We start from the raw sequence: 25,548 nt of genomic DNA on the forward strand, positions 1-25,548 counted from the left end.
ACATCAAAGCCAGCCGGGCACTGGTGGCGCGCGCCTTTAATCCCAGAGTTTGGGAGGCAGAGGTAGGCGGATCTCTGTGAGTTCGAGGCCACCCTGGGCTACAGAGCGAATTCCAGGACAGGCTCCATAGCTATGAGAAACCCTGTCAAAGCCTACTCCTTGTGACACACTTCCTCCAGGCCACACCTCCTAATCCTTCTAATTCTATCAAAGAGTTCACTCCCTGGTGACTAAGCATTCACATATATCGGCCTATGGGGCCTTTCTTACTCAAACCGCCATACACACACACACACACAATTCAAGGTTCTTTTTCCATCTTTGCCAAGGAAAATTACTAAAATCCCGAGATGCAACATTACTACTTTATTCAGGAAATAATATTACACAGGGCTGGTGCAAACAGATATGCATAAAATTATATAAATCTGATAGCTACATTTCCCAGAAAAGACCCAGTCATTGTAGACAAGGAAACTAGGAGGGTGTCTTAATGACTGCAGTGTTTCCCTAATAGTGGAGGTAGTCTGGTGAACAGGAAGCGGAGGTGGCCATGTAGAATCCATGCTTCCGGGCTCTGCCTACACTCAACTCAGTGGTTAGGGCTTGCTAAACTCCTGGAGAGCCCAACGCTTGTTTTCAGTTGCCTGTTTGAGCTGCGTGTATTCCTTTACCAGGTTCTCAAAGTCTTCTCCAAGGACCTCATAGGTTTTCAGGACCAATCTCGATTTCTCCAGGTCCTGCTCTTGTAGGCGAATGGCTCCCTCCAAACGGTCCCTAAGAGCCCCAGCAGAGAAAGTTCAGTAGAAGTTGTGAGTCCTCAGAAACCAGACCTGAGCAAATCTGACAAGGCTGGGGCCAGGCCACGAACAGCGGTGCCCAGCTCTTGGGGCTCTTACCTGATCAGACGATGCACTTCCAGTTTCTCAGCACTGTAAGTGTCAGACAAAACCTTCACCTCCTCCATCCTGACAGAGGGGAGAAAATGTTACATGGAAGATCCCAAAACAAAGAGTTTAGGGGCCGGCAAGGTGGCTCAGAGGATAAAAAGTGCTTGGTGTGCTAGCCTAATGATCTGAGTTCAATCCCTGGAACCCACGTAAAGGTGGAAGATGAGAACCGGATCCCACAAAGTTGTCCTCTGACCTCTACATGCACTGTGGTGCATACACACATCCACCCCAACACACACACAAACTCTCTCTCTCTCTCTCTCACACACACACACACACACACACACACAAACTCTCTCTCTCTCTCTCTCTCTCACACACACACACAAACTCTCTCTCTCACACACACACACAAACTCTCTCTCTCTCTCTCTCACACACACACACACACAAACTCATTCTCTCTCACACACACACACACAAACTCTCTCTCTCTCTCTCTCTCTCTCTCTCTCTCACACACACACACACACACACACACACACACTCACACATGCCTTTTTAAAATACAGTAAAGAGTGGCCAAGAAGCTGGGGGCTGGGAAGGTGCTTCAGTGGATTAGAGCATCTTTTGCAGAAGACCTTGGTTCAATTTCCAGCACCCACAAGGCAGCTCACAACTGCCCGTAACTCCAGTTCCAGGGAATCTGACACCCTCTTCTGACCTCTGTGGCCACCAGAGTTCATTCAAACAATACTAATACTCATACATATAACAAAAGAAAAATAAATTGAAGCAGAATTTTCCAAAAGGGAACATTTAACTCTGTTGTGGTGGTGCATGCCTTTAACCCCAGCACTCAATAGGCAGAGGCAGGTGGATCTCTGAGTTCAAACTCAGCCTGGCCTACGTAGTGAATTGCAGGCCAGCAGTTAGCCAGAACTACACAGTGGGAAGCTATAAAAAAAAATTCAGAGTAGCTAGCTGTAGTCAAGCTATAGAGAAGAGATAGACAAAGTCACTGTGAGTGAGTCCCCAAGCAAGTGACCTCAGAGTACAGCACCTATTTCAGAAGGCCGTAAATAAACACTTCTAAGTGCTGAAAACTTTCGGGTAACACAAAAAAAGGCTAATTATAGTGCCGTGTGGCACTTCCGGGGACCCACTGGTACTAGGCATGGAGAGATGAGGAAGCAGGGTGGAGGAGTGGCGGGTGAGACAGAATCCCTCTGACCAGTGGGCTCACAGCTCACCTCATTTTAAGGATCATAGCGCTGCACTTGACTTCCAGGTACTGGGCATTGATGCGGTCGAGCTCGGACTGCGTCTTCAGCCGGTGCTCCTGAAGAAGCCTCTGCAGCAAGGTGAGGCAGCGGAGAAGCGCCTGGGAGTAGGTGGTTCTCTTCTTCTCCAGCAGCACCAGCTGCTCCTTCTGCAGGTTCCTGGCCTCCAGGCACTGCTGCTTCTCTCCTACCAGGACCTCTGGCAGTTTCCACACCTTGGCTGCTTTCAGAGTTTCTCCATCAGTATCTGGGCAGAGACAGGAGGACAGAAACCCCCATTGCTAATGCCCTAAAGGTGGTGGCGGTGGTGGCGCAGGCCTTTAATCCCAGTACTCAGGAGGCAGAGGCCGGCGGATCTCTGTGAGTTTAACGCCAGCCTGGTCTACAAAGTGAGTGCCAGGGCAGCCAGGATAACACAGAGAAACCCTTTCTCAAAAGACAAAAACAACCAAAAAGACCTGTTTGAAACCCACATCAAACTGAAACGCAGGCTATAAGGAGCCGACGGCCACACGACAGGGGAGGCGGCTCTCACCTGAGCTGGGGTCGTGGTAGCACAGCAGAGTAAAGCACTTCCTCTTGAGCTGCTCCTCCACCTCCAGCCGGAGCCGCTCTCTCATCCACACAAAGTCCTGAAGAGAGCACACAGACCTGTCCAGCAGGTGCAAGGGCACAGAGGGTCTCGCAAAAAAGAAATGGCAGCACTGGGGGACTGAGGCCAGAGACTACATAAGACCTTGTCTCAAAAACGTAAATCCTAACACTAAGCAAGCAAATTACGCTATATCCACACAATGGAATCCTACCAGCGGTTCTGTTTGTTCTTTCATCCTGGGGATGGAACTCAGGGCCCCTGGGCAAGGGCTCCACCGCTGAGCTATCGCCCCATCCCTGGGAATGACTCAAGCCTAGACAATGCTCAGAGTGCTACTGGGGGTGTCATTTTATTTATCTCTGCTGTTATTCTCTGGTTTGTTTGGGTTTTGTTTGCTTGTTTGTTTTTGGTTCTTTGAGATACGATCTCTCTACATAGCCCTGTCTGTCCTGGAACGGAACTCACTGTGTAAGACCAGGCTGGACTCAGACTCACAGAGATCCACCTGCCTGTTTCCCGAGTGTGGGACTAATGGCTTGTACCACCACATCTGGCTTTGTTGCTTGTTTACTGGGATAGACACGTTACATAGACTCAGGCTGGCTTTGAACTCACAACCCTCTGCTTCAGTCTCAAGTACTGGGTTTTTAAGCATGAGCCTCGACGCATTGTGTTTGTTTCTGAGACAGGGTCTTACTGTGCTGCATGGATCTGGTTGGCCCGGAACTAGCTAAATACAACAGGCTGGACTCGAACTCAGAGATACACTTGCATCTGCCTCCTGAGTGTTAGGATTTCTTAAAGATTTACTGATATTTTTATGTCTGTGAGGGGAAAATGTGCGTGTTTGAGTGTAGGTGCCCATGGAGTCCAGAAGTGGGTGTCAGAACCCCTGGAACTGGAATTACAATCAGTTATGATCTGCCCCAGGTTGGTCCTTGGAACTGAACATCAGGTCCTCTCCAAGAGCCATATGTACTCATGCACTGAGCCCCTCCCCAGCCTCTACTCGTGAATTTCCTCTATTAATTTGGGTCCTTTTGCTTTAAAGGCAGTCTTACGTAGCCCAAGCAGGCCTTAGCTAAGTCACCAAGGATGAAGCCAGTCTGGCCTACAGAGTAGGGGTAGAGCACGCTTTTATTTGCAGCACTCATTTAGGAGGCAGAGGAGCTGGATCTCTGTGGGTTCAAGGCCAGCCTCATCCACATCCAGCCACAACTACACAGTTAAACCTTGTCTCCCAAAAATGTTTTCAAAAGTGGAGAGATTGTAGAGATGGCTCAGAGGACCCAGGTTTGCTTCCCAGCTTGCAACAGCCGTAACTCCAGCTCCAGGGTATTGTGGGATAGTTGATCACACTGTGAACCCCGAGATCACATCATTTAAATAAAATCAACCATAGGTCAAAAGGAAGAGCAAGCAATCAGTTGACTGGAAGTAACCATAGAGAGTGAGGGCAAGTCAGGAGGTCTGGGAGAGAGAGACACAGGAAGTAGAGGGGAGGGACATCTGGTTGTAAGAGGTTTTGTTTCAGTTGCTGTGGGTGAAACACTTTTTCTGAGATGACCATGGGAGGGGGAAGGTTGGCTGGCTGCTTCTTCTGCCTCTTTGAGCTAGCAGGTTTTCATCCAGCAACTGATAGAGACTTAGTAGTCAAAAAACAACATTTGGCTCCCGACATGGAGGCAGCAGCTGAGACAGCAGCAGGACACAAGGCTCACCGGGGCCTCGGCCTCAGAAGCGAGGTGGCAGCAGGCTCAGGTCAGCCAGGGTGCTGTAGGGGAAGCAACACCAGGGGATCCAACACGCTTTCCTAGCCTCCTCAGACATGTGGTGCTCAGACATACACGTAGGCAAAGCATTCATATCTATCTTAAAACAAGAGAGCGAGCAAGGAGAGTATAATATCAGCACAGGTTGTTTATACGAACACTGCATTCCACTCTTCCAGTCCCTGGCTGAGGGGCAGAGCAAAATGACAATGGGGACTTTGTGTTTAAGTACCTCACGAGGATGCACACGCTGTGTGGCTGTGGTGACTCTGAGGCCTGCCAGCCTCAGGAGTCAGCCTGGTGTAAATGGCCACCCTGCCAAGCAGAGAATGAGTAACTGGAACAAGAAGTCTGGCAGAAACACTACCAGGGTTGGGCAAACGGGACATCTGAAACTGTCTGTCACCGTCTCAGACGTGGGCTCTGTGAAGGAACACCACCAGCTAAACCCAAGAGGGCAGTGATGGACCCAGCGCCTTCATCATAACATAAACACTCTAGTTTCAAAGAAAAACAAAATTTCTAGATGTAGTATTTCAGATATTCCATTCTTGGGTGTGACATTTTTCTTGAGTCTGACCAGATGATATATGTAATTTTTTAGAAAAACAGTAAAGCTTAATAAGAAAGCTTATGGGCTGGAGAGATGGCTCAGCAGTTAAGAGCACCAGCTGCTCTTCCAAAGGACCTGGGTTCAAGTCCCGGCACCCACATGGTGACTCACAACCATCTGTAATCCAGGTCCAGAGGATCTGATGCCCTCTTCTGACCTCCGTGTGCACTCCACATATATGCTGCGCAGATACACAACTACGCAAAATACCCATAAACATAGAACAAGAATAATAAAAGAAAAAAAGAAAAAGGAAAAGGAAATGTTTAGCTGGGCTGTAGCTCAATTGGTAGAGTGAGGCCTTGGGTCTGACTCCCAGGACCTCATAAATCAAGTATGGCAGTGCAACCTGCAGCCCAGCACATGGGAGGCGTAAAGTGAGGAATAAAAAGTTCAAGGTCAACCTGAGGAAAGTACATGAGGTCCTGAAGAAAGGGATGGAGAGACAGACAGGCAACAGATACAACAACTGCTTCCAACCTGTGAGGGGGGCATGAGCTCCAGGAGGTCAGCCTTCTCGAACCCTAGCAGTGGGGGCATCTCGGGCTCCTGGCCAGGACCTGAAAGCTGTGCCAGCTCAGTTACAAGCAGTCGCTGTTCGAGGGTCTCATGAAACTGAGAATAAAAAAAAAAAAACAGACTATAAAACTGACAGCCAGAGCCGGGCGGTGGTGGCGCATGCCTTTAATCCCAGCACTCAAGAGAGGCAGAGGCAGGCGGATCTCTGTGGAGTTCGAGATTACAAACAAGTTTCAGGACAGCCAGAGCTACACAGAGAAATCCTGTCTCAAAAAAGAAACAAAACAGAAAACAAACTTTTGATTTAGCTGGGCAGTAGTGGTGCATGTTTTAATCCCAACACTAAGGAAGCAGGTCTATCTATGTGAGTTTGAGGCTAGCCTGGTCTATGGAGTGAATTCCAGGACAGTCAAGGCTACACAGAGACCCTGTCTCAAAAAACAAAACAAACAACAACAACAAAAACCACTTTTGACTTAGCCTTTAATCTCAGTACATAGGAGACAGAGGCAGACAGACCTCTATGAGGTTGAGGATAGCCTGGTCTACATGGTCAGTTCCAGGTCAACCAGGGCTACAAAGGGTTACATCCTGTCTCAAAAGAACAAAACAAAAGGATGTCATCATCGCCTCTTCTCACACCTTCTCCAGGTCCTCAAGAGAGTCACCGCTTTAGGGAACTGAAGACTAGGGTTCCATCTCCCTCCCCTCCCTTCCTCTCTTCCTACAGGGTCTCACTGTGTTGCCCAGACCAGCCTCACATTTCTGCACCGAGCTCTTTCCACAGCCTCCCACGGCTTCCTACCCCGTAGTTCTTATCACCATAACCAACACCACCCCAGTTCTCTGGCCTCACCTTTTTGTCTTCCGATGTCAGATTTTTGTCCTGTGCCTTCACATAATAGTCCACGAGCAGCTCTTGGATGATTCTCTGTAAAATCTCGTACCTCAGCCACGCCATCTTACGCAGCCTAACTTCATTCCATGCCTCGAAATAAAACAAAACCCCTGTCTGAGACTCTTCTCTCTCAAGGACTTTCTCTTCCTCCTGCCAGCCCTTCTCCTGGGGGCCTTACCTGAGCCTGCTCTTTCGCCAGGGTGAGGCTTAAACCACTTTCATCCATATGCTGTGAGAGACTAAGCAACAGCTTGCTGAAATTCGGGTTCTGAATCAGGTCCTCTTCAGTCAGGGCACAGGGAGGAAACTGCTTGACACATACTTAAAAAATGACAGACAAAGCAACATTGGGTATCACTTCTGAAACAAACAAAATGACAACCCTGGCTCTGAGTAGGAAAATTCTCTAAACAGAATGCAGTTTGGGGCTGGAGAGATGGCTCAGTGGTTAAGAGCATTGCCTGCTCTTCCAAAGGTCCTGAGTTCAATTCTCAGCAACCACATGGTGGCTCACAACCATCTGTAATGAGGTCTGGTGCCCTCTTCTGACCTTCAGGCATACACGCAGACAGAATATTGTATACATAATAAATAAATATAGAATGCAGTTTAAAGGGGAAAATGAAGCCAGGAGCGGTGACACACCTGTAGTCCCTGCTACTCAGGAGACTGGGGAGCAGCCTTTAAAGCCAAGACATTGAAGTCTGCCTGACAACACAGGGAGACAATGTCAAAAACAAACAGCAGCCGTTTAGATGGCTCAGCTGGTCAGGGCACTGGTCACCAAGCCTGGCCACCTGAGCCTGGCCCTCCACATGGTGAAGGAGAGCACCCACTCCTGAAACATGTCTTCTGATCGCCCACTTCAGCCCTCACACAAACAAACAAACAAAACAGTGAATATTTGGATGTGGTGGCACACACTTGGAATCTCAGCATCAGGGAGATCGAGGCAGGAGAAGGAGATCTAGAAGTTCGAGGCCTTGGACTACGTGACTTCCAAGGGAGCCTGTGTTATACTGTGAGACCTTGTTTCAAAATACAAATCACAAATAAACCAGAAATGATACTTAAAAGTATTTAAAGTATTTACTTTATATATATAAGAATATTGATCAAAGGAAAACAAGTATTTAATAAAGTAAGGTCGCCAGGACTTGCACACAGTAAGCACAGGCTCAACCACCAGCTACAGCCCCAGTTCCAACGTTAGAGTTTTGGTGAATGGAAATGCAAGGAGTAGAGGGTAGAGTGTGTACTTGCTGAGGACTTGGTTTGCTTCCCAGCTCCAAGAGAAGGAAGGGAGGGAGGAAAAGAGGAAGGGAGGGGAGAAGAGAGAGGAAGGGGAGGAGGGAGACCATTTAGTATAAACCACCAGTAGCCAAAACACCTCAATAATACAAAGTTACTAGGATCTTTTTTTAAGGTTTTCTATGTAGCCCCAGGCTGGCTTTGAATTTGTGATCCTCCTGCCTCACCCACCTAAATGCTGGGATTACAGGCATGCAACATCAAGCCTGGCTGGAATCATTAGAGTTCTTGAGGAAGAGAGGGAAAGAGACGTGGCAAATTTCAACTGTGGAAGAGACCTCAGTCAGTCACACAAGCAAAGCTGAGGAAAGGCAGAAGGAAGCAGCTGACCACTAGAACTCTGTAGCAGAGCTGAGTAACCAGCGTGGGCACGTCTGCACGGAGAGAGGCCACAAGGGGGCAGCGTCTTCCAGTTACCCTGTCTGCTCAAGGCCCCTTTTCCACCTCTCTCCCAGGGGCTTTTACCATTACCTACCAGACACCAAGATGTTTACTCTTTGGACTATTATATCCAAAGTCATTTTAGAGACTAAGAAATCTTTTATTTTCATTATCGAGCATAAAATTGGGCGTGGTAGTGCACACGTATAATCTCCAAACTATGAGGTGGAGGCAGGCTAGCCTGGGCTACAGGAGAAACATGAAAACACAAGTAGGAAAGAAGCCTTTAAGGGACAGGCCAGCCACCGTTACCGTGGCAACAGACTACCAATACAGCATGGCATGCAGCATCTATTGCAGAAGCAGATACTGAATCCGCATGGACTGCTCATCTAACCTGATTCTCAAACGAAGTCCTCCTAAATCTCCTGAATTTCACTTTCTTTTTTTTTTTTTAAAGATTTTATTTATTACGTATACAACATTCTGCCTCCATGTATACCCGCACACCAGAAGAGGGTGCCAGATCTCATTACAGATGGTTGTGAGCCACCATGTGGTTGCTGGGAATTGAACTCAGGACTTCTGGAAGAGCAGTCAGTGCTCTTAACCACTGAGCCATCTCTCCAGCCCCTGAATTTCACTTTCCTCAGAAACGGGGAGAGCCCTTTTCACCACAGAAGCAAGAATCTAGACAAGACCCCTGGAAATGTCACCAAGCCTTTTGCAGACAGCTACCCTTACCTTGCTGCAATATTTCCACCCCTTCTCCAGGTGAGCAGAAATCTCCAGATGCCATCTGATTTTCTTGATGTTATCTGTATGGAACCAAATGGAAGAAACTGCCAGACAACAAACCCCTGGCTGCTCCAGGTGGGGCTGCCTCAGGCAGTCTCGCAAGCTCAGCTGGTCTCAATCTCTGGGCCAGCGAGGCAAGCCTTGAACTTCTGATCCTCTTCAACTGCCTCTGCCTCCCAAGTGCACCACCCCATCTTGCTCAGAGAAGGGCTGTATCAGACATCACGGATCCCAAACTCTTCAGCATTTTATAGACAAAGTGCCAGAACACCTTACATTCCAAAAACAAAATGTCTCCCAAACTGTCCAAAAGATGACTCTTTCTAAAGAAACCACCCGGCCCCCACCCAATCCACTAAGGTCTAATGGAAGGCAGCCCCACCACCACCACTATTGTGCCTACAAACTGTGGCACTCATGTTCCCAGGAGACTGGGGAATGGGAGCGGGGCCCAAGTGTGCCATTTCCCCGGTGACAGCTCAGTTGTGGAGCATCTCTCATTTTCTAGTGCTTCTCTGACCGTGTTCCCTCATGGAAGAGCTGTTGGTCGGGGCAGGAGTGACAGACAGTGGAACCACAACGGCTTCCCATTAGGCTAGGAAAGCGCACTTAGGGAAAGGATACCATAGTGGACCATAGACGGCAGAGTAGAAGATAAGGGGACACAGCTATGGGTGTTTTGCCAGAACCTCGGGTAACTTGGAAAAAGAACGTCATCACCAGAGGGCAGTGAGAAAATGAACAGGAACACAAAGACTACCTGCCCATTCATTCCCGTTTTTGTTGTTGTTGTTTGTTTTGTTTTGTTTTGTTTTGTTTTTTGCTCCACCCTCTCCACCAAATGCTGACTCTGAAGCTTATTAGGGCTTAATGCTTCAGGCCCACAGAATATTGGTTTATTTGCTCCTTTTATAGAGTCACAAGTAAGCAAGTAGCCGTTTGTTTTGTAACGTGGACGCAGCTGAGGAAGTGCGATGCTAGGCCTTAATTTGTGACTCTGCCACCTGATGTTTCTCTGTGAGTCTAAGGGAAACACTTTTCAGGTGCCAACCCTCTTCCGCCTGCAAAACCGCGATAACGATTAAACATTAAGAATGAATAACAATCGACTTGTCAACAAAAGCTATTTAGTTAAGTTCAGTTTTACCAATTCAGTTTATTGTTGAGCTACTCCGGCAGTTTTGCGGTCCTCAGCGGAGCCGCCGGCCTTCAGTGGCCACAGGACGTGACCTCAGGCTGCACCCCACCCTGCGCAGGCATCCGGGGTCCCACGCCCGGGGGTGCCCAGCCCTCCAGCCGTCCCGCACGCTGCACTGGGCGCAGATCGATTTCCCAGGTGTTCTCACAAGAGGTGACCCTTACAAGGCCCGAGGTAATCAAGATGCAGGACGCGCTCTCCGGCGCCAACCTACCGTCTGGGCCGCCAAGGAGTCCTAAGGGCGAGCGCGGCGTGGCTGCGAGCTCGCGGACGTCTAGGGCAAACTTGCACACCCCGCCGACGGGGCGCCGAGGTCGGAGGCTGCCGGAGGTGGCAGCCGGGGGCTGCAGCTGGTGGGCGCTCCCGCCAGCGGAGACCGGACGGGTCTGAAATGGGCCGGGCGGAGGGGCGGGACGGGGCGGGGCTGCGCTGGGCGGGAATGGAGACCCCGCCCCGGGAGCGCGCCCCGGGAGCGCGCGCTCGACTCAACCGCCGGGAAGTCGGAGCTTTACCCGTTTAATGGAAGGAAGGGCTAAGGCACGGATGGGTATAGTTAGAGGGAGCGGCCCAGCTCAGGCCTGCCTCTGGGGTCCTCGAACAGATCGCACCTTTACCGGCTTCCTCTCGAATGTGCTGTCGTTTTAGATTTATTTGTTTAGTTTGGTTTTTCAAGACAGGGTTTCTCTGTGTAGCCCTGGCTGTCCTTGGCCTGCGACTCGCTTTACAGACCAGACTGGCTGGAACCTAAGAGATCCGCCTGCCTCTACCTCCCTAGTGTTGAAACGAAAGTCTCACGTTACCGCATCCCGGCTGGTTTATTAATTTATGTGTGGGTGCGCGCATGCGCCACACATGTGCAGTGTCCACGGGGGCCAGAAGATGGAGTCAAAGCTCTTTGAGCCGATGTTACAGGCGCTTGTGAGCTGCCTGATGCGGGTCCTGGGACTTGAATTCAGGCCCTCTGCAAAAGCGGTCAGTGCTCTTTAACCACTGAGCCACCTCCTGGCTATTGAATTTCTTTATTAATAAATTTATTTTATTATTATATCTCAAATTGGTTGGTTGATTTTTCGAGACAGGGTTTCTCTGTAGCTTTGGATCCTGCCCTGGAACTAGCTCTTGTAAACCAGGCTGGCCTCGAACTCACAGAGATCCACCTGTTTCTGCCTCTCAAGTGCTGGGATTAAAGGTGTGTGCCACCGCCGCCTGGCGCCTATTGAATTTCTTAATCCAGCCTCCTCTGCTGTCCCTTTATTATTTTTAAATCACATTTTACTGTGAGTGCTACATGTGCTATGTAAGTCAGAGACATTGGGAGTCGCCAGTTCTTCCAGATACAGGTTCTGGGCGTGGAACTCAAGTCAGAGGCTTGGCAGCAAGCTCCTTTACCCATTGAGCCAAGTTAACGGCCCTGCCCTCACCTTCATTTCTCAGTCTTCATTCACTCCTGCCTATACTGGCTTTGCAAAACTAAGGGAACCCAATCAGGAAGTGAGTTATTTTAGAAAATAAGGTGTTTAGCTGGATGTGGTGGTACTTCTGGTCCTTCATCCCACCTACTCCGGAGGCTGCGTTCAAGAGCAGGCGTGAGCACCATGTTGAAGTCGCCACCCCTTTCCTGCCCCCATCTGAATGAAAGTTTTATATGAGATAAACAGCTTCAAAGCTATTAGGTCTCTTTCTAAAGCTTTATTTTACTGCTATTTGTGTGTGTGGGTGTTTTGCTTCCGTGTATGTGTACCGCTTGTATGCTTGGTGTTCTGGGATCCCCTGGAAATGGTTAGAAGCACCCTGTAGGTGCTGAGAATCAAACCCAGGTTTTCTAGAAGAGCAATGGTTGAGCTATCTCTCTAACCCAATTATTAGCTGTCTTGCATAAGAGAACAAAATGATGGGGTGGGGCAAAGTGTGCTAGGAGATGGAACTGTTCACTTCTTCCTTCAGAACAAGCTAGGGCAGATCATAGCAGCGCCCGCCCTTAACCCCAGCACTTGGGAGACAGAGGCAGGTGAATCTCTCAGTCTGAGGACACCTGGTCTACATAGAGAGTTCCATCCAGGGCTCCATTGAGAGATCCTGTTCAAAAAAGAAAAGAAAAGAAAAGAAAAGAAAAGAAAAAAGAAAAGTAGAGACTTCCACTCGTATACACAGAGAGGAATGAACCAGTGCGGAAAGATTTCATGCCCTTGCTCAGAGCACCCATGTTTCGTGTTTAATGCTGGAGTGCTGTCATTTTCCAAGGCTTTTAAAAATTGTTTATGCTTCCTCAGTTCTGCAATGCAGCCTCATTAAATACCGGGCCTACACACACAGAGCTCAGAACAAAATAGCAAGCAGGCTTTGGAGATTTTCAACTGGTCAGGGATCTACTGAAATTTCATCTTCAAGTTGTTCTTAAATACCGAACTACAAGGTTTTGGAGAAGCGGCTCTGCGGCATACAAGACCCTGAGAGGTGAAGGTACAGAATCCTGCCCTCCAAAAGGGTGGAGAAGCTAGTGGTGGAAGCCAGGCATTGGACAGACCTCCGCAGGCAATTACTTCTTTCCTCTTTGTCCCTTTCAAGCCAGGAGACCTGGGGTTACAGTCTCCTTCCTGTCAAAAGGGGGCAATCACATCTTTCTAGTTACTCCAATCTCTTAGCATTGATGTAATGATCAAATGAGATAATGGCTCAGAAAGTGCCTGGGAAAGACTGTGAAAGTGAGGTGTTTTCTTAAGTGCCTTGGGAGACACAAAGATAAATGTGACCTAATTCCTACCCTGAGGAAAGTCACAGTCGATTGAGAAGATACACATGCGAAGGAAATAATCCAAGGCGGTAAATAGGTGTCGAAAGGGCAGTTTAGATTATAAATACCAGGGAAACTTCAAGAGAGGACAGACATTTTTCTGCAGAAAGAGATAGAAAAGACTGCGAAATCAATCTTATGTTCAGTGCACCTGAAAGGAGAGGGAAAAAAAAATTGAAAACATTTAGGACAAATGAAAGAGTCCAGCAATTTGAGGCAGAGACAAGGTCTATGGAGGTGCCAGGAGCAGGCCATCTGAAACTGTGTGGGGAAGGGTTCCTGGATGAGCTAGCTCTCTTTGAAATGAGTCAGCCCTCTAGACTCTAGAGAGCTGAGAAGATTAGAGCAGCATCCTAGCAGGAATGCAACAAAGGCGACACAGACTTGAATCGCAGCACTTGAGAAGTAGAGACAAGCGATCCTCTGTAAGTTCAAGGCCAGTGTGGTCTACATACCGAGTTCCAGAACAGTGAAGGCTACATAGAGAGACCCCGCCTCAACAAAACAAACAAAAATGGAAATTCGACAAAGAATTGCAAAAGAACATTCAAATCAGACCGCCTTAAGCAAGAACCCCACCTCTGCCCCATGCTTCCTGCCAACCTCCTTTCCCATGTATATATATTTTTAAAGGACACAGCCTCGTTGAGGTATTTTGGCATAAGATATTTAAAGAGTTCTGCTGTCACTGCACATTGTTACGAGCCAGCTGCTGATCACTGACCAGCACTGCAGCCCACACCACCATTCCCAACATTCAGAAGGCTGAAGCAGGAAGGATCCCAAACTTGAGGACAGTCTGGGCAACTCAGTGAGATCATGTCTCAAAAGCAAACAAAAGAGGGTTTGGGGATGTTGTCAAGGGATGGAGATGCTACTTGAAGGTGTAGCATCCTGGACTCAATCCCCATTATCCGAAATAGATACATGCATATTTACATACGTACATACATATGTGATTGTTTTGTTGTTTTCGTTTTGTTTTGTTTTGAGACAGGCCTTAAACTTACAAATGTAACCCAAGGCTAGCCTTGAACTCCTGATCCTCCTGCATTCACATTTGATTATTCACACAAATAAATAATCAAATTTAAAAATAAAAATATAATAAAAATAGTGGGCAGAGTGGTAAATACCTTAAATCCAAGTATTGGGGAGGCAGAGGCAAATAGATTTCTGTGAGTTCAAGGCCAGCCTGGTATAAAGAATGAGTTCCAGAACAGCCAGGACTGCATAGAGAGACCCTGCCAACAAACTAACAAACAGGGCTGGAGAGGCGGCGCAGCAAGAATACCTGCTGCCTTCTCCGAACGCCTAAGTTTTGTTCTGAGCACCCACTTTGGGCAACTTACAACCTCCTGGAACTCTGTAACTCCAGTTCCAGGAAACCCACCACCCTCTTCTGTCTTCTGTAAACATCCACACACATGTGTACATACACACAGACACATACATGCATATAAATTAAAAATACTATAGGCTGAGCCAGGCAACGGCAGCACACTTACTCCGAGCGCTTGGGAGGCAGAGATAGGCAGATCTCTGTGAGTTCGAGGTCAGTCTGGTCTACAAAGCAAGTCCCAGGAAAGTTAGAGCTACGCAGAGAAACCCTGTCTCGAAAAACAAAAAACAAACAAACAGACAGACAAAAAATTATAGGCTGGCAGACACCTTTAATCCCAGCCCTTGGGAGGCAAAGACAGGCAGACCCTATGAGCTGAGGTCAGAGTAGTCTACAAAGTGAATTTTTCTAGAATCTAATGTAAGTGGAATAAATTAAAATGTGTTCTTTCGGGGGTCTGGTCTTTTGCTCGCCATAATTATTTTGACAGGTCACACATCTTGCTGTGTGACCCTGGCTACTGAAATCAAAGGTGTGCCCCCAACAAGACCAGCCTGATTGTTTCTGAAATAACATGAAATCTCTGAAAGCTTAGTTTGTTTGGGCTTATATTCAAGGAAGTGCTTCCTCTCCCTTTCCCCCAAACACCTACCTCCACAAGCGGGATGTAGCGGGCCTTACTGGTTGACAGAAGGAATTTTGAACACTCCTTCAGCACTTGCTCCACTGGTCCACGCAATGTCGGGCGTTTATAGGCTGCTGTCTTCTCTGTACTATTGGCCTCACCTTTGGCTCGGCCACACTCCACATGCAAAGCACAACCATTCATTTCTTAACTGCTCCTTAACGATGAAGCCAAGAATGTGCCCCAATACATCTCAGCTAGATTCCTGCCAGGTGGGGGGGGGTGCAAGACAAAATCTAGGCAGAGCATCTATCCTCAGTTAATGTTTTCAAGACATTGCTGTTAACCCAGGCTTCTGAAAACCTTTGTGTTGACAGTGGTTTCTGTCCCGCCCAGTCCTGCAGCCATTCAGTCCCAAAGAAACACCCAGAGGTCTACATTAATTATAAACTATTTGGCCTATTAGCTCAGACTTCTTATTAACTCTTATAACTTACATTAACTCATAATTCTTATCTGTGGCTTGGTACTTTTTATCAGTGAGGCATTCTCATCTTGCTTCCCCTGTGTCTGGGTGACGACTGCAGACGGAACCTTTCCTCTTCCCAGAATTCTCCTGTTCTGGTCACCCCGCTTATACTTTCTGCCTGGCTGCTGGGCAATCAGCATTTTATTAAATTAATAAGTGACAAATCTTTACAAATTACAAGGCCATTGTCCCACAGCACCTTTGTGCATTTTAACTTGGTGATACGTGTAAATGGGAATCTGAGAACAGTCTGTGGAACCTCTGAGACTTGCATAGTCCTTTGGTGCACTGTTTAACATTGCAGAAAAGAGGGGAAATTTACAGGATTCTTGCAGGCACTCTGCCTCCCATACTAGCCAGGAAACAAAATGGCTCACTAAAGAAAGAGTCCCAGGGGCTAGAGAAATGACTCAGTGGTTAAGAGCACCGCCTGCTCGTCTAAAGGTCCTGAGTTCAATTCCCAGCAACCACATGGTGGCTCACAACCATATGTAATGAGATCTGGTGCCCTCTTCTGGCCTGCAGAATGTTGTATACACAATAAATAAATAAATCTTAAGAAAGAAAAAAAAGAAAAAGAAAAAAGAGTCCCTGCCAATATTTAGCATTCCATAGTGATCCTACAGGACAGCTTTAAGTCCACCGTGCTCGACACTAAAAGTATGGGCTTTCAATGGCTAGCTGCAAAGTTGGGACTAGTATGGTGGCTCTCATTTGCCATCCTAGAACTCAAGTGGATGAAGTCAAAGACTAGTCAACCTAGACTATGTCTCAAAAAGACAAAAATGAACCGGACTGTAATAGTGCACGCCTTTAATCCCAGCTCCCAGCACTCGGGAGGCAGACACAGGCAAATCTCTGTGAGTTTGAGGCCAGCCTGGTCTACAGAGCTAGTTCTAGGACAGTCAAGGATAAACAGAAAAACCCTGTCTTGAAAACCCAAAGAGAGAGAGATGGATGCTCTACAGCACCCACAAAGACTGACCAGACTCAGTGACTCCCAATAAATAAAACCAGTAACAACAAATGGTAGCGATCAAATCTTCAGAATCAGTCTGCTTTTAAACCACTTGCTCAGAAAAAGTTCTGAACATCAGATGTACCACTCAGAGAGTGTCTGGATGTGTCACGGGCTGAGGAGCAAGTTTCAGGGAACTGTTTTCAAGGCATTCACTGGAAATGAGGGTATTCAGAGTGACAAAGATTCATGATTAAGCTAGAAAATGTCATGGCCATTGTAAGTGTACGGTTTGAGAAGAAAACAAGAAGATAAAAGAAAATATGTAATCAACCTATGACATGAATTTCAAGACAGATGTTTATAATGCACCATTTTAGCCACAGCTTAGCACTTCTGAGGGAATTTTAAGCCTTGCCCCTTATAGCCTCAAGGGCTTGATCACTGTTCACCAAAACTAAGCAGATTGCAGGGCACCTACCTTCACCCTGAGACACTATGGAAAGCTGGAATATAAACGAGCCCTGGTAGAAATTTTAGATCTCAAAGAAAAGCAAAGAAATTTGGCTCAAAAATAGGACAGATTGAAACAATTTTTGCTTAAGGATGATGAGATTGTGCAGGGAAATTTTTCAAGAGAGGAAGGCTTTTTAAAAGCCAGGCATGAAGCAGACTGCACACGGACCCTGCTGTAACCATGTGCACGCTGTGGTGACTTGATTGAAAGCTTGCGCCAAGTCGATGAAGCATTCCCCTGGGGGCTGGAGAGACGCCTCATCAGTTAAGAGCACTGTGACTGCTCCAGAGAACCCTGATCAATTCCCAGCACCCACATGGTGGCTCACTCTGCAACTCCAGTGTCAGGGGATCCAACACCCTCTTCTGGCCTCCATGGCACCACATCTATGTGATGTGCAGAAATACATGCAGACAAAACACCCATACACATTAGATAGACAAATAGATGATAGAGAGATGGGTGATAGATAGATAGATAGATAGATAGATAGATAGATAGATAGATAGATAGAAGATATAGTTAGATGATAGAAGATATAGTTAGATGATAGAAGATAGATAACAGATAGATGATAGATAGAAGATAGATAGATAGATAGATAGATAGATAGATAGATAGATAGATAGAGGGGCTGGAGGGATGGCTCAGTGGTTAAGAGTACTGACTGCTCTTCCAGAGGACCCAGGTTCAATTTCCAGCACCCACATGACAGCTCACAACTGTCTGAAGATCCAGTTGCAGGGGGTCTGACACCTTCACACCAATGCACATAAAATAAAGTTAAATAAACCATAAAAATATTTTTAAAAAGATAGATAGAAAGAAAGAAATAGATGATACTTAGAAGGTAAGCAAGCTAAGTTGCTGATGAAAGAGGTTTTCTCCCTTGCAATTCATACACTAACAGGGAGACACAGGCCATTCCAAGGGTACTTGGAGTTTCATGCTTGGGAAGGATTCACGTTGTGATCTTAAAATGCCTCCTGAGATTAAAGTCTTATAATAGAAAAAGCAAAAGCAAGCAGAAGCTAGCAATTGAGTGTGCTTTCCATATTCTATTTACCAGTGAGAAATTTGGTTCAGCTAATTTACAATATCCACCCATGATAGCTAAGGCAGTTACAATATTCAAGTTCACTGTGACTGACCCATGTGACTGTGACTTAGGCATAAACCCTAAGTGCTCTGGGTTCAGGTGTGGGCTGTGAGTACAGGCATGGGCTGTGGGTACAGGCGTGGGCTGTGAGTACAAACGTGGGCTGTGAGTACAGGCGTGGGCTGTGAGTACAAACATGGGCTGTGAGTACAGGCGTGGGCTGTGAGTACAAACGTGGGCTGTGAGTACAGGCGTGGGCTGTGGGTACAGGCGTGGGCTGTGGGTACAGGCGTGGGCTGTGGGTACAGGCGTGGGCTGTGGGTACAGGCGTGGGCTGTGGGTACAGGTGTGGGCTGTGGGTACAGGTGTGAGCTGTGGGTACAGGCGTGAGCTGTGAATACAGGCGTGGGCTGTGAGTACAGGCGTGGGCTGTGGGTACAGGCGTGGGCTGTGGGTACAGATGTGGGCTGTGGGCACAGGCGTGGGCTGTGGGTACAGGTGTGGGCTGTGGGTACAGGTGTGGGCTATAAGTACAGGCGTGGGCTGTGGATACAGGTGTGGGCTATAGGTACAGGCGTGGGCTGTGGGTACAGGCGTGGGCTGTGGGTACAGGCATGAGCTGTGAATACAGTCGTGGGCTGTGAATACAGTCGTGGGCTGTGAATGCAGTCGTGGGCTGTGGGTACAGGCGTGGGCTGTGGGTACAGGTGTGAGCTGTGGGTACAGATGTGGGCTGTGAATAGAGGTGTGGGCTGTGGGTACAGGTGTGGGCCAGCATGTTTCCTAGTACATATTCTTTCCTGTATTTTTATTTCATAAATATACAGACTTTTTTTAAAAAATTATTTATTTTAATTTTATGTGCATTGATGTTTTGCTATGGGTGTTGAGTCTCCTGGAACTGGAGTTACAGACAGTTGAGAGCTGCCAGGTAGGTGCTAGGAATTGAATGGGTCCTTTGGAAGAGCAGTCAGTGTTTTTAACCACTGAGTCATCTCTCCAGCCCCCAGAGGGCCTGAGTTCTGTTCTCAGCACTCATGCTGGGCAACTCACAATTGCCTGTAACTTCAGTGCCAGGGGTTCGAAGACCTCCAGCTTCCATGGGTGTCTGTGCTTACATGTCTGAACACACACAATTTCAAATAATAAAACTGGTGGGCACGGGTGACACACACCTTTAATCACAACACTCGAGAAGCAGAGACTGGTGGATCTCTGTGAGTTTAAGGTCATGACAGCCAGGGAGCTGTTACACAGAGAAACCCTATCTCAAAAAGACAAGAGTAAAAAACAAAACAAATAATAATAAAACTTAAGAAAAAAGTTTGAGAGACAGAATGAGAACATACTGGCCCAATGGCGCCATCCTGAAATCTCAGTCACTTAAAAAACTGAGATACAAGCATCATAAATTGAAGGTCTGCTTGGCAATTTATTGAGATCCTGTTTCTCAATAAAAACGGGAAATCCTTTTCTCAAAAAAATTAAAAGAAAGGCCTGGTTTGGGGTGAATGTGGTGCATGCCATTAATCCCAGCACTCAAGAGGCAGAGGCAGTTAGAGGCCAGCCTGTTTTACAGAGTGAGTTCCAGGACATCCAGGGCTACACAAAGAAACTATCTCAAAGAGGAAAAAGAAAAGGAAGGAAAAGAAAGGTCTAATGATATAGTTCAGTGGTAGAGTGCATCTCTATCATGTGTAATGTCCTAGGTTGGATTCCTACGAACACACACACACACACACACACACACACACACACACACACACTCGAGGGAGAGAGGTATGTTTAGGATGCATTGGCTTTGGGCTAGATTCCAGAACCACTGCCTCTTAACACACACTCAGATGGTCTGGCTGTGCAACTCAGTAGAGTTTGTACTAGTATGCACAAGGTCTTGGGTTCAATCCCCGGCATTAATAAGAACAATTAAACTCTCTATACACAGACTCTGCACTTGGCAACAGGATTTATACTGTAGGCTGGCACCTCCTGATCTGCAGTCAAGCCGTATAGCCTTGCTCATCAGCACTCTGTACCCTGGGCTATTAGGTCTTTTATTCATACCAATCAATTACTTTACACTCTCCTTGACAAGTTGCTTATAATCTCAAGTCGTTTTATGTGTGTATTTGTCTCCCTGGCTAGACTGTTCCCCTTCAAGGACAGGAAACCTCCAGCAGTGCATTTCCTTTGTTTTGTTCAAAGTACAGTTAGTTCTAATTAACAGCGTAACAGACACAGACCAAAACAGAGGTTTTTTGTTTGTTGGTTGGTTGGTTTTTTGAAACAGGGTTTCTCTGTAGCTTTGGATCCTGTCCTGGAACTAGCTCTTGTAGACCAGGTTGGCCTCGAACTGAGGTCTGCCTGTCTCCCCTCTCGAGTGCTAGGATTAAAGGTGTGTGCCACCACTGCCCAGCTTCAAAACAGAGTTTTAATTTCTGTTGCTTGTGTCCCTTGGTTTCCCAAAATTGTCAAAACAAAGTGCTTTTCTCACAATAAGTAAGCCTGGGTCACTTACCTATGGTGGTGCCACTATTGCAAGGGGTGATGGGAAGAAGTGAGAGGTCCCTCATTCACCTTCAGAGATCATAAAGCATCATTGACCCTGAATGAGTCATATCACCAAGGGATGCTATTTTTTTTAAAAGACTTATTTATTTATTATGTATACAGTATTCTCAGTACTCTGCCTGCAGGCCAGAAGAGGGCACCAAATCTCATTACAGATGGTTGTGAGCCATCATATGGTTGCTGGGAATTAAACTCAGGACCTTTGGAAGCGCAGACGGTGCTCTTTACCACTGAGTCATGTCTCCTGCCCAAGGGATGCTATTTTTGCTTCTGGTGTGTATGATGGATGTGTGTGTTTGGATATGTGTATGGTGTATGTTATATGTGTGTGATATGTGTATATATATGTGCGTATGGTGTATGTATGTGATGTGTGTTTATGTGTGTGATGTGTGTGTGTGAGACACATGTACATGAGTACGTTCCATACACACACAAGGCCAGTCCAGGTCACAGAGCGTCTTCTGTTACTCTGTCTTATCAATTGCAGACAGGGACTTTCAGCAGCAGAAACTGCTCGGTGTTGGCTGATTGGCCAGCGGTCCTCAGAGATGCAGTAGGCGCTGTCTCCGCCATGCTTGGGTTGCAGTGACGCAGCCATGCCAACCACTTCAGCAGATGCCAGGGACTGGAACTCAAATCCTCACGCTTGCCTAGAGCACGTGCTCTTGCCCACTGCACCATCTCCCCAGCCCGTTTGTCTTCATTCTAGAAGGAAGAAGACTATTCTCCAAAACCATGCCCTATTCGGCTCTCACCCACTGAAGCTAATCAGCTTCCTCCTGATCAACTCCTGCTGCACAACCAGCTCATCCTTTCCGAGTCAAGCTGGAGGCAAAATAATATTCAATACACAGTAGAAAGAACTCTTTGGACTAGCAAAATGGCTCAGTGGGTAAAGACACTTGACCTGATGACCCTAATTCAATCACTGGAGCCCTCCCATCCCATGATGGAAGAGAAAATCAACTCCAGAGGGTGGGCCTCTGACCTACACACACAGGTGGTGGCAGGTACATGCCTCTCCCCCATAAATAAATAATTATTTTAAAAACTATAATTATGGGCTGGAAAGATGGCTCAGCAGTTAAGAGCACTGGCTGCTCTTCCAGGGATCCTGAGTTCAATTTCCAGCAACCACATGGTGGCTCACAACCATCCGTGATGAGCTGGCATACATGCAGGAGAGACATTGTATACATATAAATAAATAAATCTTTTAAAAAATAATTATAAAAATAAAACAAAAATAGAACCAGGCACGGTGGAGCACACTTTTAATCCTGATAAACAGAGACAGGCAGATCTCTAGGAATGTGAGGCCAGTGTGGTCTATATTATGAGTTCCAGCACAACCAAGGCTACACAGTGAGACCTCATGTCTTAGTTAGGGTTTCCATTGCTACAATGAAACGCCATGACCAAAATGCAAGTTGAGGAGGAAAGGGTTTATTTGGCTTACGCTTCCACATCACTGTTCGTCACTGAAGTCAGGACAGGAATTCAAACAGGGCAGGATCCTGGAGGCACGAGCTGATGCAGAAACCATGGAGGGGTACTGGTTATTGGCTTGTTTCTCGTGATTCCCTTAACCCACCTTCTTATAGAACCAGGACCACCAGCCCAGGGATGGCACCATCCACCAGGGGTTGGGCCTTCCCCCCATCACTAATTGAGAAAATGCCTTACGACTGGATCTCATGCAGGCATTTCCTCAACTGAGGCTCCGTCCTCTCTGATGATTCTGGCTTGGGTCAAATTGACACACAAAACCAGTCAGTACACCTTGACTCAAAAAAAAAAAAAAATCAGGAGGGACTAGAGAGCAGCAGTTTATGCAGAGAGAAGATTTGGATTTGGATTCAATGCCAAGCATGGTTATGTAATGGTTTACTCCGAGACTAAACTGTCCTATCCTCTAGGAAGCTCCTAAAGACAAGGAGGGTAAACAACTTCGAAGAACTTCAGGAAGTACCTGAAACTAACCAGAGGAAATGATTAAAGTTGAGAGTCTTCCCTCAGATGACAAGAGGCTGAACTGCAGAAAGATTTCAGACAATCTGAGCTGCAAAGAAGACTCTGAGACCAGTCCGCTGCCAGGAAGAGGTGTAGACCAGAGTCACTTGGAACGGACGTCTTCTAACCTATTGAGCTGCCCACAGGCTGTGCCGTGTGTGCCAGGTTTCCCAGCGTTTGTGAGCGGTCATCCATGCTGGGGTGGGTCTTGGCGAGGCAGCTGTCTTCCGTCATTTCTGTAACTCCTCATCCGTGTTTCAGTAAGTAAACCTAGCGGAGCTCCTGGTTGGCCAAGTTGGACTTTGATGCTATTGGTACATGGGTCTGTCGTGGGTTTTCTGTCTGGGCTGAAGAGCTGTGTGTGTTGTATCTCCCCAGGAAAAGTCTTGTCACACAGCGAGCACCTACATGGCAGCTTGTAACCCTCTGTAACTCCAGGAGAGCGGATACCATCTTCTGGCTTCCACGGACACTGCACATACATGGTGCTCAGACAGACATACAGACAAGACTCTTGTATATAAATGTTTAAATTTAAAAACATAATACATTTTTTTAAAAAACGAAAGAATTCGCCGGGCAGTGGTGGCGCACACCTTTAATCCCAGCACTCGGGAGGCAGAGGCAGGCGGATCTCTGTGAGTTCGAGGCCAGCCTGGTCTACAAGAGCTAGTTCCGGGACAGACTCCAAAGCTACAGAGAAACCTTGTCTCGAAAAACCAAAATAAAATAAAAGAGGGCTGGAGAGATGGCTCAGTGGTTAAGAGCACTGACTGCTCTTCCAAAGGTCCTGAGTTCAATTCCCAGCAACCACATGGTGGCTCACAACCATCTGTAATGAGATCTGGTGCCCTCTTCTGGCCTGCAGACATACACACAGACAAAACATTGTATACATAATAAATAAATATTAAAATAAAATAAAATAAAATAATTTGTCAAGATGAATGCACACACACGTTTGTAATCCCAGCACTTGAGAAACTAAATCAGAGATTGCTATAGCTTCTAAGTCAGTCTGGGTTAGTGGGAGAAAGATCTGAGCTATACCGTTAGACCAGTCTACTTGTGATGGCTGACAGTCATGAGCAGCTAATTGTTATTTCACTTTAGAAACAAGGCCTGAGACCTGCAGAGTTGGCTCAGCAATCAAGATTATTTGTTGCTCTTTCAGAGGACCCAGGTTCAATTCCCAGCACCCACATGGTGGCTCACAACCATCTGTGACTCCAGTTCCTGGGGATCCGATGCCTCTTCTGACCTCTGCCGGCAACAGGCATGCATGAGGTGCATACACATAAAATCAATATTTTAAAAATAGAAAGAAACAAATTCTCTCTATGTAGTCCAGGCTGGCCTCAATTTCAATATGTCCCGGCCTCTCCTCTGAATGCTGGATTACGGGCATGACCAGTCTAGCAATCTGCTCTTATTTTCAAGACCAAGAGTTACTCCTTTACAGCCAAGACTGACAGTGAATATACTAGGACCCCTTTGTGGTCGGCGTGGCTGAGACCCAATCAGCAAAGTCAGAGGGGACAGACAGGACACAGAGGACTGAGGTTGATGAGATGCCTATGGAGCCTCATCACAAGGCCATTGAGCTAACTGAGTGAGGTCAGCCTTCAGGTATGGGTGCTTCAAAAACACAGTGGATGAAATGTTTTCCAGTACTAGAGGTCAGGATGTCAGGATGCTTAAGTCCCCAACAGAGGACCCGAGTTCAGTTCCCAGCACCTACATCAGGTGGCTCACAACTCCAGCTCCTGGGAATCTGATACCCTCTTTTGGCCTTTTTTGTGCACACATTACACATACACACACACACTTAACACAAGGGCTGGGAGTGGCTCAGCAGTTAAGGGTGCTAGCTGCTTTTTCAGGGGGACCCAGGTTGCATTCTCAGCACCTGCATAGCAGCTCACAAAAGTCTGTGACCCCAGTGCCAGGGGACCTGAGCATTTCCTCTTCTCCCATTATCTGAGCACCAGGTATATGTGGTGGTGTACTCACCTACACACAGGCAAAACACATAAAGTAAAAATAAAAAATTAAATACTCAAAAATTTTTTTGAGTTTTAAACAAAAATGTTTTGGCTAACCTTTATTTTCCCCATCTTTTACATTCCTGTAGTGGCATTTCATTTGTATTTTAGTAAATAAAGCTTGCCTGAGGATCAGAAAAGTAAAATAGCCACATAGGCCAGCCTTACAGGCCTGGCAACAATGACATACACCTTTAATCCCAGAACTAGAGAGGATATAAAATGGGAGGAGACAGCTCTCAGGCTGTCTCATTCCGACATTCCAGGAGGCAGGACTGCCATTTTGGACTGAGGTACAATCTGGTTGTTTTGCTTTTCTGACCTTCAGGTTGAACCCCAATTTCTGTCTCTGAGTTTTATTAATCGTGCCTCACATTCCAGTCCTTGTGCTTTCTTACTTTTTGTTTTGCTGTGTTTGTTTTGTTTGGCATAGCTCCAGCTACGCCTGTAACTTGCTCGGTAGACCAGGCTGACCTTGAATTCATAGAGACCCATTTGCCTCTGCTCCTAAGTGCTGGGCCATCACACCCAGCTGCTCTCTTTTTGCTTAAAAGATACAATCTGAAAAACTGCACGCAGCAGACTCGTGCACCGGGGAACAGCTCACTATCTTTGGAAGGGTCCTGGTTATAAGTGCAACCTTTCCAATCTCCTGGCTCAAGAGGCAGCAGTCAAGACTATAGAAGAGAAGGAAAACCACTCAAACTGGCGTCGCCCCCATGCCCACCTCCCCCCACCCATGCCCACCTCCCCCTACCCATGCCCACCTCCCCCCACCCATGCCCACCTCCCCC

General features: G+C 47.1%; 1 protein-coding gene across 2 annotated transcripts; it reads right to left on the reverse strand.

Annotated features, from left to right (window-relative positions):
* Window positions 1-351: 351 nt before the first annotated feature.
* On the reverse strand, window positions 352-10,664 carry Haus4 (HAUS augmin like complex subunit 4). 2 transcript variants are annotated; one of them, XM_048444955.3, is made up of 9 exons: window positions 10,476-10,662; window positions 9,010-9,083; window positions 6,752-6,894; window positions 6,532-6,663; window positions 5,637-5,771; window positions 2,712-2,808; window positions 2,147-2,423; window positions 900-968; window positions 352-777 (listed from the first exon to the last, which is right to left on the reverse strand). In XM_048444955.3, the coding sequence occupies exons 2-9, from the start codon at window positions 9,062-9,064 to the stop codon at window positions 600-602; spliced, it is 1,086 nt and encodes a 361-aa protein (XP_048300912.3). In that variant the 5' UTR covers window positions 9,065-9,083; window positions 10,476-10,662; the 3' UTR covers window positions 352-599. The 2 variants fall into 2 exon arrangements, with proteins under 2 accessions (XP_048300912.3, XP_048300921.3); XM_048444964.3 differs by lacking the exon at window positions 5,637-5,771 and having other exon boundaries at window positions 10,476-10,664.
* Window positions 10,665-25,548: the final 14,884 nt, after the last annotated feature.

Source organism: Myodes glareolus, chromosome 12 (genome assembly GCF_982192425.1).
Source record: "Myodes glareolus chromosome 12, mMyoGla1.1, whole genome shotgun sequence".
In the NCBI taxonomy this organism is placed as follows: Eukaryota; Metazoa; Chordata; class Mammalia; order Rodentia; family Cricetidae; genus Myodes; species Myodes glareolus.